This window comes from Nematolebias whitei, chromosome 16 (assembly GCF_014905685.2).
Source record: "Nematolebias whitei isolate Nwh7 chromosome 16, NemWhi1, whole genome shotgun sequence".
Taxonomy (NCBI): domain Eukaryota; kingdom Metazoa; phylum Chordata; class Actinopteri; order Cyprinodontiformes; family Rivulidae; genus Nematolebias; species Nematolebias whitei.
In genome coordinates, this window is record NC_056513.1 from 36,834,597 (window position 1) to 36,848,562 (window position 13,966).

At 41.6% G+C, this 13,966-nt stretch overlaps 1 protein-coding gene across 1 annotated transcript in view; it reads right to left on the bottom strand.

Moving 5' to 3' along the window:
- The window catches only part of LOC119422499 (ubinuclein-2-like), a 69,194-nt gene that overhangs the window by 38,931 nt on the left and 16,297 nt on the right, over window positions 1-13,966 (bottom strand). Inside the window, 3 exon segments of the mRNA XM_037689875.1 lie at window positions 1,500-1,636; window positions 9,193-9,322; window positions 9,631-9,701. Coding sequence (XP_037545803.1) covers window positions 1,500-1,636; window positions 9,193-9,322; window positions 9,631-9,701 — 338 coding nt within the window.

Here is a 13,966-nt window from a genome sequence, read left to right on the forward strand (position 1 = left end):
GCCCTTCGCTGCAGCTCAACAGGCTTCCACGCCCTTCGCTGCAGCTCTACAGGCTTCCATGCCCTTCGCTGCAGCTCTACAGGCTTCCACGCCCTTCGCTGCAGCTCAACAGGCTCCCACGTCCTTCGCTGCAGCTCAACAGGCTCCCATAATGCAGGCAGTGTTCCCTTGGGTCCTGTGTTTTGGACGGCCTCCCGGCCGCCCCCCTGACCTGGCCCGGCTTGATGGACAGCTTCCCGGCCGCCCGCCGGAACAGTTACTCTTAGGGACGGTTCCTTGACCGTCCATATTCCTTGTGGCTCCTCGTGTTTTGTTTTTCTCTGGCTCCTCGTGTTTTGTTTTTCTCTGGCTCCTCGTGCTTTGTTTTTTCTGGCTCCCTTTTCTCTGATTCCCTCGTGTCCTTTTTCTCTTTGGCTCCTCGTTCTCTCTGGTTCTTCGTGTCCGTTCTCTCCTCGTGTCCGTTCTCTCCTCGTGTCCGTTCTCTCCTCGTGTCCTGTTTTCTCTGGCTCCCTTTTCTCTGGCTCCCTGTGTTTTGTTTTTCTCTGGCTCCCTGTGTTTTGTTTTTCTCTGGCTCCTCGTGTTTTGTTTTTCTCTGGCTCCTCGTGTCTTGTTTTTCTCTGGCTCCTCGTTTTCTCTGGCTCCTCATGTCCTCGTTTTCTCTGACTACTCGTTTTCTCTGGCTCCTTGTGTTTTGTTTTTCCTCTGGCTCCTCGTTTTCTCTGGCTCCTTGTGTGTTTTTTCTCTGGCTCCTCGTGTCCTCGTCTTTCTCTGGCTCCTCGTTCTCTGGTCCCTGGTGTTTTGTCTTCTCTGATCCTCGGTCCCTCCACCCTTGCAGTGCCACCCTCCACCCGCCCTAGTCTTTCGGGAGGGGTTTTTTTTGGGGACGCCTGGAGGCGTCTTTGGGGGGGGGGGGGGGTACTGTAAGGACGGTACTTTTCTGTGGCCCGGTTTGTGTCTGTTTCCCTCGTGCTTCCTCGTTAGTTTCCATTGTTGCCACCTGCGTCTCGTCTCCTCACAGTATTTAAGCAGTCCTATTCTGTCTTGTCCTTTGTCGGGTCGTCTTCGTTGGTACTCTCCCTTGGTCTCCTGAGTCTTGTCCTAAGTCTGTCCTGAGTCTTCCTGGTCCCTCGAGTTCCCCGTGTCTCTCTTGTCACCTGAGTTCCTCGTGCCTTGTTCATGTAAGTTTTGCTGCCCCGTCAGCTTGTTTATTTTGTACTTTTATTTATCATTAAAACATATTTTTTGTATTTCTGCCGAGTTGAGTCCCTGTTCTGCACTCTGGGTTCGCTGCTAACCGCAAACTACGACAATCATACGATAAATTGATTTATTGTTTATCGTGACAGGCCTATTTGTTTGCCAAGGAAAACTGGGTTTTCTTTACTTTTTGTGTTTTTGTGTGTGTCATCTTAAACACTACATCCTTGTTGGGAGTAAATGTTTTGTTGTAATTGGAGAAAACAATGGCTGAAAATACAAAAGGAATCACGAGTCTGAACAAAACGTGATCGCTCATTAAACTAAGTTACTTTGCAGCCTTGGCCATGCAGTCCATGTTGAACCTGGCTATCTGCTCCGGCATCACACTGCACACAGCCAACTTCAGCTTCATCAGAGGGGCTCGCAGACGGTCGTCCTGAAAAAACAAAGAAGGACAGGGAAGGACGAAGGAAACAGTAACAAGGAAGGAAGACACAAAATGGAGGGAAATGACTAAAGGAGGAATAGTTTTGATTTGTGGCGTCAACGATGCTAGTGATGCGTGACAAAGAAGCTGTTTTCAGTGGCAGTCCTTTCTGGACTCATCTGCACAAACTTATCCACACACACAAACAACTGATGGAAACATGGAAGGTGATCTTTGAAAAAAGGATTTAAAGTAATCCAACAATGTTCAGTCGGGTCATCAGGACAGTTTTTTTTTTGAGAGAGACTTTTCGCCCTTCATTCGAAGGGCTTCATCAGTCTGAGAAGTCACAAACTGTTTCCCCCACCAAGCAGTACACTCCTACAGTGGACCAACCAGTTTGCTGGTGATAAGATGGTTTCTGGGGGCTGTCCTCTCCCCCGTCGACTCCTCCCAAGCTGCCACAGCCAAAATGGTTGAAGACATCAAAGTTCATGCTTAATCATCCAGGTAACAAGCCAACAATGTTCGGATGGAGGGCGAAACGTCTCTCAACATAAAATAAACTGTCCCGATGACCTGACTGAATGTTGGATTTTTTACCTGGATGATTGATCATAAACCTTGATGATTTAAAGTAATCTATTCAAAATGGCAACTGATTTAATTTTGGATTCAGGCTCAGTGTCAGTAAAAACTAGAGCCGGACCGATATATCGGTAGAGCCAATATTTTAGGCCGATATAGGGGTTTGGGAACATATCGATATCTGTAATAATTGTCCCCATTATGCACCAATACAAACACTGGGAACAAGCCATGTCTTTACTGGCAAAAGGTGTAATTGTATAAAGTATCCAGCAGAGGGTGCATGAAGACTTTCAAGTCATGGCCATTCACTTTAACTTTCACGTTCAGCACAGCTGAAGCAAAGAACAATACTGTGTAGTGTATTTTGTTGAACAGAGCATGATAAGTTTATTTAACTGATCTGTAAAATAAAAAAAAATCAACAATAATAAATTCGCTTCAATCTTACAACTCGCTTGTCATTAGCCAAGTGCCTCTCAAGTTAGCAAGCTAACGTTTAGATAACATAGCAGAGGCTATTTCCTTTTAAGTAACTAAGTACTGGTACGTATTATATGTCGTCATCATTGTCTGTTCCCATACAATGATGAAATTGGTTCTCTGAATTTAACCCATCATACGTGGGATACACCCAGGTGGAGCGGTGGGCAGCTATTGAGTTTCCAGGGAGCAATTAGGGATTAGGTGTCTTGCTCACAGACGCCACGACATGTGGGAATGGCTGGGAGTCAAACCATGACTTTCTGGTCCCAACTTGGCTGCCCTGCCTCTACCCCATCTCCGTCCCCGGATAAAGTTGTAAAACTTTATCCAGAACAATAAACTTAACGTAGAGGTAAAATAAAACTTCTCTACAAAGAAATAAACTGCAAATGGTCAATAATAATTAGACCTTCATCATAAGTGACTGTTTAAACAATGAACAGTGAAGGATGTTTGTTTGATTAATTTATATTCCTGTAACGCAATAACTTTATGGTGAACAGTGGAGGACAGAAAATGTGAGCATGTGTTAAGAAGACTGTTTTAATGACCAGTGCATCACTTGTAAACCTAGAGTGGGACAAATTAAAGTGTGGATGTGATTAGCTTAGCTTCATGGTTGCTAACAGCTGTGCTAAATAAACAAGCCCCGCTCCACTCGCTGTTTACTTGGATTCTTGGTGGTGAACAATGCTCACAGATTCTTCAGCCATTATAATGTATCCAGTATCTGTATCGGTGATAATCAAAGTTTCCATATTAGTCGGGCTCTAGTAAAACCGGCTCTCACTGGGCTAGGACTGCTGGGACATTTTACAAATGAATAAGAAAGTTTTCTGTTTCAGTCTCACATAAATCTGACTGCCACCAACAGACCAGTGAGCCAAATGAGCAGACAGGGTTTCAAAATCACAGCTTTCTGTGCACAGCATGCAAAATGATATTCCTGGACATTATATTGTTCTCTCCTCCCATGTTGTATTCTCCCCAGCTTTCCCAAAGATTTAATTTATTCCGTTTAAATACACTTTTTAAATGGAGGTTGGCAGGTTCAAAGTAATTATTATCATCAACGTGGTTTTTAAACCTGGATATTTGCCTTGATGTTTTCTGTCAGAGGATGTTTTTCATCATTAACAAACAGAACGTGCAGCAAATTCTCTCTCACAATGCAACATTTTTCAGTCAGGTCATCTGGACAGTTTCTTTTTTTGTGCTGAAACGTTTCAACTTCCACCCAGAAGGCTTCACCAGTCAAGGAAACGCACAACAAAACTGATTCTTCCTCCAACAGCTTACTCAAAAGTGGAACAAACCAGTTCTGCTTGTGATAAGATGGTCTCTCTCACAATGGTTGCAAAGATTTTGGCATCTCAACCCTTCTCAGCTTAGTTTCTGTAACTGCACAGGGGAGCACCTTCTTATGACAGATACAACAGTCCTGAACCACCAGGTTTAAAAACTACACCAATGATAAACATTGTTGTTGTTTTTTTAAATGGTACAAATTTCCAGTTCTCCAGTAAATTGTGGGGCTGTTGCCAAGGCTGGTACAAAGTAAGCTGAGAAGGGTACGATGATGATGAGGTGTGCAACAAAATAATGTGCACAGAATATAATACAGTTTTGAAAGTCCTGCAAATGAAAAAAGGTTGTGATTTTTTTTTTAAAATGGCTGCACAAAACATGGCTGCTCCACTTACTGGGTGCTTAATCACAGACTAAGAATTGGAAGAATGACTATTTTCTTGCAACTGAGTCACCATCTTGTTTCCAACAACCACAGCCCAGTGAGACGTTCTCTTCATGATGTATACATAAGCACATTTATTTTAAATTTGTTTGATATAGCACAGGAGTTTGTATGTTCTCTCCGTGCATGCGTGGGTTTTCTCCAGGTACTCCGGTTTCCTCCCACAGACCAAAAACATGCATGTTAGGCTGATTGGTAACTCTAAATGGTCCCTAGGTGTGAGTGAGAGACTGAACGGTTGCTTGTCTCGTTTGTCTCCATGTTGGTGATGGACTGGAGACCCATCCAGGGTGTACCCCGCCCCTCGCACAGTGATTGCTGGACATGGGCACCGGCGACCCCCGTGACCCAAAATGGAAGAAGCGGGTAAAAGATGATGGATGGATGGCATAGCACAAAAAGCAGTGACTGCGCATCAAAGAAGCCTAGCAGGAATTAAACTCCTTTAAAAGAAAAAAAATATATGTTTGAGCACACATGAGGATTTTAATGATTTAAAAAAATGAATAAAATGAACTCGAGGCTAAATGTAAAATATATACAATATAAAAAACGTGTTAAAAAGTGATGCTATTTAGAGCATGTTTGTCTTTTATTAATGTGTGTGTTGACTTTTACAAGTTGAAATATTCACCTTTGAGAAGATGGACTCATGAAGAGAGTATCGAAATAAAAAAAATAGTATAAAGAGTATATTCTGTAACGTGATAACTTTATGGTGAATAGTGGAGGACAGAAAATGTGAACGCATGTTAAGAAGACTGTTTTAATGACCAGTGCATCACTTGTATAAGAGTTATCTAAAAGAGTATAGAAATGTTTTTTTCCATACTCCAATTTATTTGTTACAAACTTACCCAGACACACAAAAAGCTATTTTTAAATGCTTCCAAACTTTTTAAGGCTGTTTAAGAATCCTGCTTGTAAAGATTGAGATCAAACGCTGCACTTCAGCTGTTCCAGTGTTAACAAGTCAAAATGTCTTTACCACTTAACTTTTCCATCATGGTGGCCCATTGTTTTAAATGCCTTTTATACCTGAGGCAAAGCATTTCTTGTCTGTTGTGTTTCGTCTCCAGTCCTCTGGTCATAGACCACTTAAGGGCCTGACATACTCCATCCAAAACCAGTTGACTTGTGGTCACGTGGTTGTGGGACGTTCGTCTCCACACACCTTTCATAGTCCTCGAGACAAAGAAGCAGAGCTCCTGGGAACCCCCCTCCCCTGCAATATACGTCACCAAGCGGGTTTCTTCCCGCCAGAGTCTCCACTCCATCCCTGCAGCCGCCGTTTGGCCACAAATCTATCCTGAAAAGATGACCCCACTGAAAAATGTTGGATTGTATACCTGGATTATTGAGCATGGTCTTTGTTGTATCCTGAAGAGAGTGCCACACTTTCCAGCAGACGGACTCCATGCATGACGTCTGCACGATCTCCATCCAGGAGTTTGACCATTTGGCTAATTTAGTGTTTGTTGAGTCATGCAGCTGAAAGTCTGAGTGCATTTCCTCACTGACATACACGCCCACAAACTTCTGACCAATCATGCAACACTTGACGCATATTCCTGTGAGAAAAATTTGGCCTGGACCTTGTGCTGAGAAGAGTGGGCCAAGCTGCTCTGAGAACAAAATGACATGATTTTCATCATGCAACTATGACAATGAGAACTGACGTCACTGCTTTGGATGACGTATGCAGGACCCCCTCCTCTTCTTGTAGCTCTAAGCCTTCAGTTGCTCTTTAAAAACAGATTTCTGTTGGTGGTACATTTTATCAGACTAATAACGCCATCAGTCGTGGCCTGTCTACCAGAGGAGCAACACCCGTCTATTTTCAAGATAACGCTGATTTGACACAACATGCTACAAGAGTTAGCATGTTAGCAGGTGACGTTTCTACAGCCAACTGCAGGCCCGCTAAGGAGACTACAAACATATCGCTCATGTTACAGTTTAAATTTATTATTAATACTTGTAATCAAATGAAAATGTCAGCTTTGATCATAAATATGATCATAAAGAAAAATGTTAGAAATAAAAAAAATTGATTATTAAATGCTTCAAATTGTGTTTTGAATGCAGGAAAAGGCCGACACTTTAATAAAGAGGCTCTATAGAACACCAAAATGCTCAAAACTAAATAAATAAATAAAACATTATGAAATAAGAAACATTTACATTTTTATTATTTTATTTCATAATTGTGTTTTTCATAACGGCTTATTTATTTCATAATGACTCTTTTCAGCAGAATGACTTCAGCCGTCAATCAACGTCAGTGGGTTGGACCTTCACGCCCACTGGCTGAGCCTCGACATCTGCTGTCGTTGCATGACTCGGCCCCTGACCCAGCCTGGTGTAGTGTAGGCGGTCCAGTGCAGCGAGGACTGTCCAGACCTCTACACTGGAGAAACTACAGCCTCTTCACAGACGCATGGCTCAGAGGGAACAAAAACATCTGCACCCCCCTGAACATGGGAGGATCTGCGGTGGAGGTGGTCTCCAGCTACAAGTGCTTGGGTGTACACATGAATGACAACCTCAGCTGGAGCACCAACACCTCCAGCCTGATCAAGAAAGCTTATCAGAGACTCTGCTTCCTCGGACGGCTGGGGCGAGCTGGTCTGGGGGGCTCAGTCCTCACCTCCTTCTGCGGGTGTGCAGTGGAGAGCATCCTGTGCTCGAGCATCAATGTGTGGCATGGAGGCTGCACAGCTGCAGAAAGAAGGGCTTTGCAGAGAGTGGTGAAGGCTGCACAGAAATCTGTTGGAATCAGTCTCCCCACCATCACAGACATCTACACCTCCAGATGCAGGGGGAGGGCCACCTGCATCATGGGGGACCCCACTCACCCAGCGCACACACTTTTTGCCCCGCTCCCCTCGGGAGGGAGGTTGGGGAGCATTGAGTGTGGAACCGCTAGACTGAGGAACAGCTTCTACCCTGAGGCTGTTAGACTCATGAATCTCTAACTAGAATAATCACTGTGAAAATAATCACATCATGTCGCTGCTGATCTGTTTCATGTTGATGTGTTCATGCGTGCACATCTGCTCGCGGACTCATGTTCATGTTTGTGCTGATGTTCAATGTTTTGTGTTGTGGGTGCTTGGTGTATATTTAGTTGATGTTTTTCTTGGTTCGTATCTTAGATGTTATTACTGTTTTTCTTGTACATTTTATTGTTGGATGTAACTGGGACCCTGTGTACATAATTTCGCTCCACCACATGTACCACATGAGGTGCGAATGACAATAAAGAAACTCTGAATCTGACTCTCTCTGACTCAACACAGGAGAGCCAGCTCCACAGGACAAGACTCAGCTGTTCACCTCCACCTCACAGATAAGGGACACTCTTTTGAGGACCAAAATGTGCACATTTTGGACCGAGAACACAGATGTTTGAGAGGGGGGTGAAGGAAGCAATTTATGTAAAAAGAGAAAAGCCGTCTCTTAACAGAGGAGGAGGCCTCAGATTTCCACTTTCAAAAACGTATAATGCAACTTTAAGACGGATTCTCAGGCAGTTTTCACCTGATGGGAACAGAGGGGGCTCGTCTGTGAATTAGAGGAACAAAGACCTTAAGAAACCCCTACTGTGAGGTGTGAAAGGTCAATCTGGATATGTATGTGTGTATCTTATCCCAGCTTTATAACCTGAACCCCACACTCACTGCTCTTTGAATTGAGAAAGCTTCTCAGACGAGGAGCGAAACGTCTTCCGTTACAAATAAAGTCCAGTCTTTTTTGTATTGAACTTTTTTTGAATTTACCATGTCCTGGATGACTGAGAATCTTCACCAGCGTCACTCAGCCCCCTGTGAGGCGGCCATCAGGGCGTTAATGATCCACTGTTAGGCTGATGGTCCACCTTGATCATGCGAACAGCTAGTTTTGAATGTCAACAACAAACTGGTTGATCTACTAGAAGAGGGTGCTGTTTATAAGACTGAGTTTATTGCAGCTCCTCAGACAGAAGAAGTCTTTTGGACTTGCTGTTTTAGTTTTCTGAATTTAAGAAGATTAACACGTAAAAACAATTATTTGTTTGCTCTAAATTATAAATTATATCTAAATTATTAGCTCTAAATTATGTCTGTGATTAAGCAGGTATTCAGGAAAACTAATGGATGTGAAGGCTCAGCCAGTGGGCATGAAGGTCGATGATTGACAGCTGAAGTTGTTCTACTGAAAAATCCCATTATGAAATAAATAAGCCAATTTTTCTTATTTCATAATGCTTTATTTATTTATTTAATTTTGAGCCTCTCTGTGTTCCATATTGCTCCTTATTTATATTTGTGCAATAACGTTACTAAATATATTGTGTATTATTATACTATTATACCTATAATATGATCTTTATTGGGAAAATTTGCTAATATTTAAGCAGCAAAAATTAAAATAGGAATTTTGCTTTTAAATAAAAGCAAAAAAGTTTTTTAAATTCTCGTTTTAATGCCCTGACACCACTGTATTTTGCTCAGTTATCCTACCATCAGACTCTCATACAGGCCCATGTCTAGTCTGCACCCTGAACATTATTTTTGTATCGTTTGTAGCAAATAAAAGTTCAAAATATTTCTGTAAGTGCAACAGACTTTCTTCGCTTCGGCTTTTAGATAGCATGAAGCAATCAGAGAGGCTGCAGCATGAAAGATGGTTTTCTCATCATACTCAGTAAATGTCAGGGGATTTAGCACTTCCTCCATACACAAGCTTTGCTCACCTGGATGTTGAGGCTGAGCTTTTTGAGGCGCTTGAGGAGGGCCTCTTTGTTGCACGGTACAAATGCCTCCATGTGCGAATAGATGCCTGAGCGCACCTCAGGAGGCTGCTCCTGGACCTGCAGCTCAATACTGACAGAAAGTCAAGGCGGTTAGAAAACAACAACAACAGAAAGAAGGCAGAATAAAAGACCGAGATGGGAGATTGAAGTGGTGGATAGGCGAGAACAGTGGGAAGTGGCAGAGGAATGAGAGCTGGGTGAATAGAAATGCGTAATATGTCATTACCACTGACAATAGGAGACAGAGAGAAAACAAAACACTTAGACAGCAGGAGAGGTGGCCGGGGAAAACGGCTGAAAACGAGTGAGAAAAGCTGATAAAAGGAGGAGAGCGAGTTGTAATTTGCCTGACTGTGATTTAAAAGCCGTCCTACTCACTCCAGGAGAATGTTATTCATGTCAAGGGTGAAAAATTTCTTCCTGCCCTCCTGATCAAACTGCCGCGAAGCCTGAGGAAGAAAAGGTCGAGTCAGCATACAGCACTTTTTACACAAGCACACATCGGTGATAGTGAACACTTAAAAATGTGACAAATGCCTCCCAAGATGCTGAGTTTAATCATAAACCATTAAAAATGCATGGAGGAAACTGATGCTTTACAGAGGTGTGGTTAAAATCTACACCCTGGTGTCCGCAGCTGAAGCATCTTTACCTCCTGCCTGGAACGGCTTGTCTCTTTAAGACCTCTCCTTAGGAATATGTGTGTGTGCTGCTCCTGGGTGTGTTGGTGCCAACTGTCCTGAAGCTTTACTCTGATGTGCACGCACCAAACATCTGAACAGACAAAGGTCTGCTTCATAATGAAGTCAGAGTTAAAGCTTTCAGGACGGTCCACTGATATTTGTGTTTTCCATTCATGCTTCTCTGTAATTTATTATTGTTCACACATTGTCACACATTTATGATAAAACTGGTTGTTACTGGTTCATCTCAGCTCATACTGAATTTAACCCGATCACACTGCTTCATCTAATTTGGCTATATGTTGTTAGGTTTTTGGGTAACTATGTGCAAGGTTGTCTGAGCTCAATAAACACCCACAATCCTCCACTCCGTAGAGGACACGTCCATGAAACCAAGTTCAAGGCCTAATGTAAAGACGTCTTCATAATGCAACCGGGACACATCACATAATTTGATTAAAGGTTTATCTGATCTTAACTTATATAAGTTAGGGGGGTCAGAACATGCCATTTACATGACTGTCTTTAATTTTAACAGAGGTAATTATAGAATATTGCTGTGCATGTGAATCTAGATCATTGAGTATCTACATGCGATCTAAATTCAGGGGGAAAATAAAATTGTTTTCAATTCCCACAGTAGGATGGAGAAAGTTTGTTTTATAAGAAACACAAAAGTCATGAATATTGTTAGTGGGGGAAAATAAATCAGTGAAACCAATTAATTATTTAAAACAAGCTGGAAAAATACAGCGTTCTAGATACTGAACAAGAGGCTGCAAACCAAATGGACAAAACAACGGTTCCAACATTCAGATAATTTTGAGATACCAAACATAATTTATGTAGACTTTTTTTTACTACAGAGCCTGTTTTTGATAACATTGAGAATGTTTCTTCCTCCATGCTTAATGGCAAAAGATCACAGTCATGTGCACTGTGCATAGTATGAGTACACAGAATTGGCTTGCATAGAAGTTATTCTCAGGTAATAATTATGAAACTACTAGGGCTGAACAATTAATTGCATTTGCAAAAATATTGCAATATGATAAAAGGAGATTTTCTAATCACAAAGGCTGCGATTTGACTGGTCACATGATCTGGTTAAGTCACTTGTGAGTGAGCGAAGCGAAGCAGAGCAGGGAGCGGGAGAAGTCAACACTGCGTTTTAACTGGTTTCACAATGGCATCAGGCTCGACAGAAGCTGAAACATCTGAAAGTTTGGTACCAAAAAGGAGCAGCACGTCCATTGTTTGAATTATTTTGTCTATAAAAAAGAAGATGCTGAGCAATGACATGTATTGTGCAGAACCTGCCTTGTTGCTGTTGTTACCTCTTGAGGTAACACTACAAATCTTTATCAACACTTAAAAACACACCACAAAGCCATTTACGATAGTTGCATGACTAGAATACCAACGACCAGTGCTTCAACTTGAAGTAGGCAAAGTACCAGTCGACAGAGATCACTGACCAAACTGTTCGAAGGTTTAACTCCGTATGAACATAATTCGAAACGTCATGCGGAAATAACTCGAGCAATAACGGAGTCTACAGCGAAAGACATGACATGACGCCCGTTAATACAGTGACCAGGCCTGGGTTTACAGCTTTGGTAAACACAGTGGATAAACGGTACAGAATCAGAATAAACTTTATTGGAATTGCACCGAGGTACAACGCGAATATGTACGTACAGTTGTCTGAAAGATGGGCGGAGTGCACAAAGTTGCAACTGTAGAAAGCGCGGCCATTTTATCCTTATCAGATAATAATCTTAGATAGGGCATTAACAGAGTACTCGAGTAGTTTACACATCGATTGCTAGGACATCTATCGATGTTAAAAATGTAAAGTCGGGTATCCGTAGTGACGTCATATTATGTGACCACGTATGACCGTAGGGGGCGGTGTTGCACTGTTGCAGGTCACAGAGTATGGTGCATCACCAGGTCCAATTCACCGAACCAGAACCAGTTTCGGTTTAAGTTTTGTTTCTGACGTGCTGCATTTCTTCACGTTTGCAGTTTAATAATAATAATTAATAGTTTAGTTTTTCCTGTGACTTATTTGCAGTATGATAAATGGTAGGAGCATAATATACGCTCCCAATGTTTTGTTGGTCTTTTTTTTTTTGTAAATAATTACCGTTTTTTGCGGTTTTATTTATTAATTTATTTTTGTATCTTGAGATCTATGACGTCATCAAATATTCGAGTTCTACTTGGGTTTTATTATGTTAATGTCGAGTTTAAAAATTATATACTCGTTCAACCCCTAATCTTAGATAGGAAAGGGGTAGAAACATGAGGGTAGATAGTGGTATTACAAAAAAAGATCTTTCACATCTTGTCTATAATATGAATGCCCTCGCTCACACATTTTAGCCAAGCTGCTATCCTGGAGCTATACAAAAAAACTGCAGGAACAGAATTGCAGTGCAGCTGAAAACAGTAGGTGTTTTTGCAACTGAAACAGATTTATTGCTTGTGTTCATTGAGAAATACATAAGACATCAAAAAATAATTGCATATTAAATCACAATATTGAGGTAAAACAAATCGCAATTAGAACTTTTAACAAAATTGTTCAGCCCTAGAAACTACCAGAGATTTTGGGACAAGTATCTAACTTCAGTAAATGGAAGGCAACGCAAGGCTATAGCTATGTTTACATGCGCAAAATTATTTGACCGGATTGAAATGTTTTCATATTAAATAATTCTAATGTATCGTTTACATGGGCACAATCCATTCATGACGAGCGTTTACATGCAGCAGGCTTTGTTCTGAACAGAAGTACTGACGTGCAGAGTGGTAAACTCTCCTTAAAAAGCCCCACAGAAGACGAAGTTCTACTTCCGGTTTACTTCTGGGATGAACGTAAACAAACTTGAGCGCCCAAAATGAACCCGTGACAGGATTTAATGACGGTGGAGACGTTACTGCACTCCCTGCAATCTGACATTAAACCAGAAACAACATTTTGTATAAATATCCCAGCTACCGATTGTTGTCATGTCAAATAAAGCAAAGGTAGAGCAATACTGTTTCTGGCTGTGTTTATGTGTTTGTTTGTATCTCCCTGAATGGATTTGGATTAACTAACCTTCAGATAGTGATCAGATAAGAGATTGGTTGAGGTATACACATCTGAAACACATCTGTACTCACTGGCATTAAACAGTGTGATCTCATTTGGTATTTCATTGTTGATGATTGTGTTCAACCATTTTGCTTTTACTCCCTGACATTTAACGCAGGATGATTTGATTTAGTATTTCATTGTTTCTCATTATATTTCATGTTTTTATGCTTTTATTCATGTTGCTGTAATATCTTGTCATCTTTTTTGGTAAGCACTTTGATAACAGTTACTGTTTTAAATGTGCTATATAAATAAATGTGACTTGACTTGACTATAAAAGATTAGCTGTTGAAGTCAACCCCTTACAAGATGCCGCCACAGCTAATTGACCGTAGCCCACTTGAAAATGGCTCATAACAAATATGGAGCTAAAATTTGTTGTGGTAGGTGCACCGGCTGCAATGGCCCAAAGACAAGTTGTCCAAGATCAAAGCCAACCTGGACCATGCATGTAATTGTTGTAAACAAACTCCAGTTACTCTCCTGCACACATTCTGGACCTGTCCCGAACTGCAAACCTTTTGACAATCTATTTTTGACACCTTCTCTGGGATATATGGAAAAACACCACTCATCTCACTGTTCACTGTGGTCCTTGTGGATACATCCTTCAGCAAGTATGAGACGGATGTGATTGCTTTTAGCTCTCTTCTAGCCAGAGGACTGGTTATGTGCGATTGGAAGGACCCCCCCCCCCCCTTCAGCATATGTACATTGAATAAGAGAAGTGATGTATCATATTCATCTAGAAAAAAAAAAAAAAATCAGATATACCCTGAGGTTCTGTTAAAAGACTTTGGGACACTTGTCAGCCTTTTGTGTCATATGTTGAAAACATGTCATTGTCTGTATAAAGACATGTATGTACGTGTGGCAGATC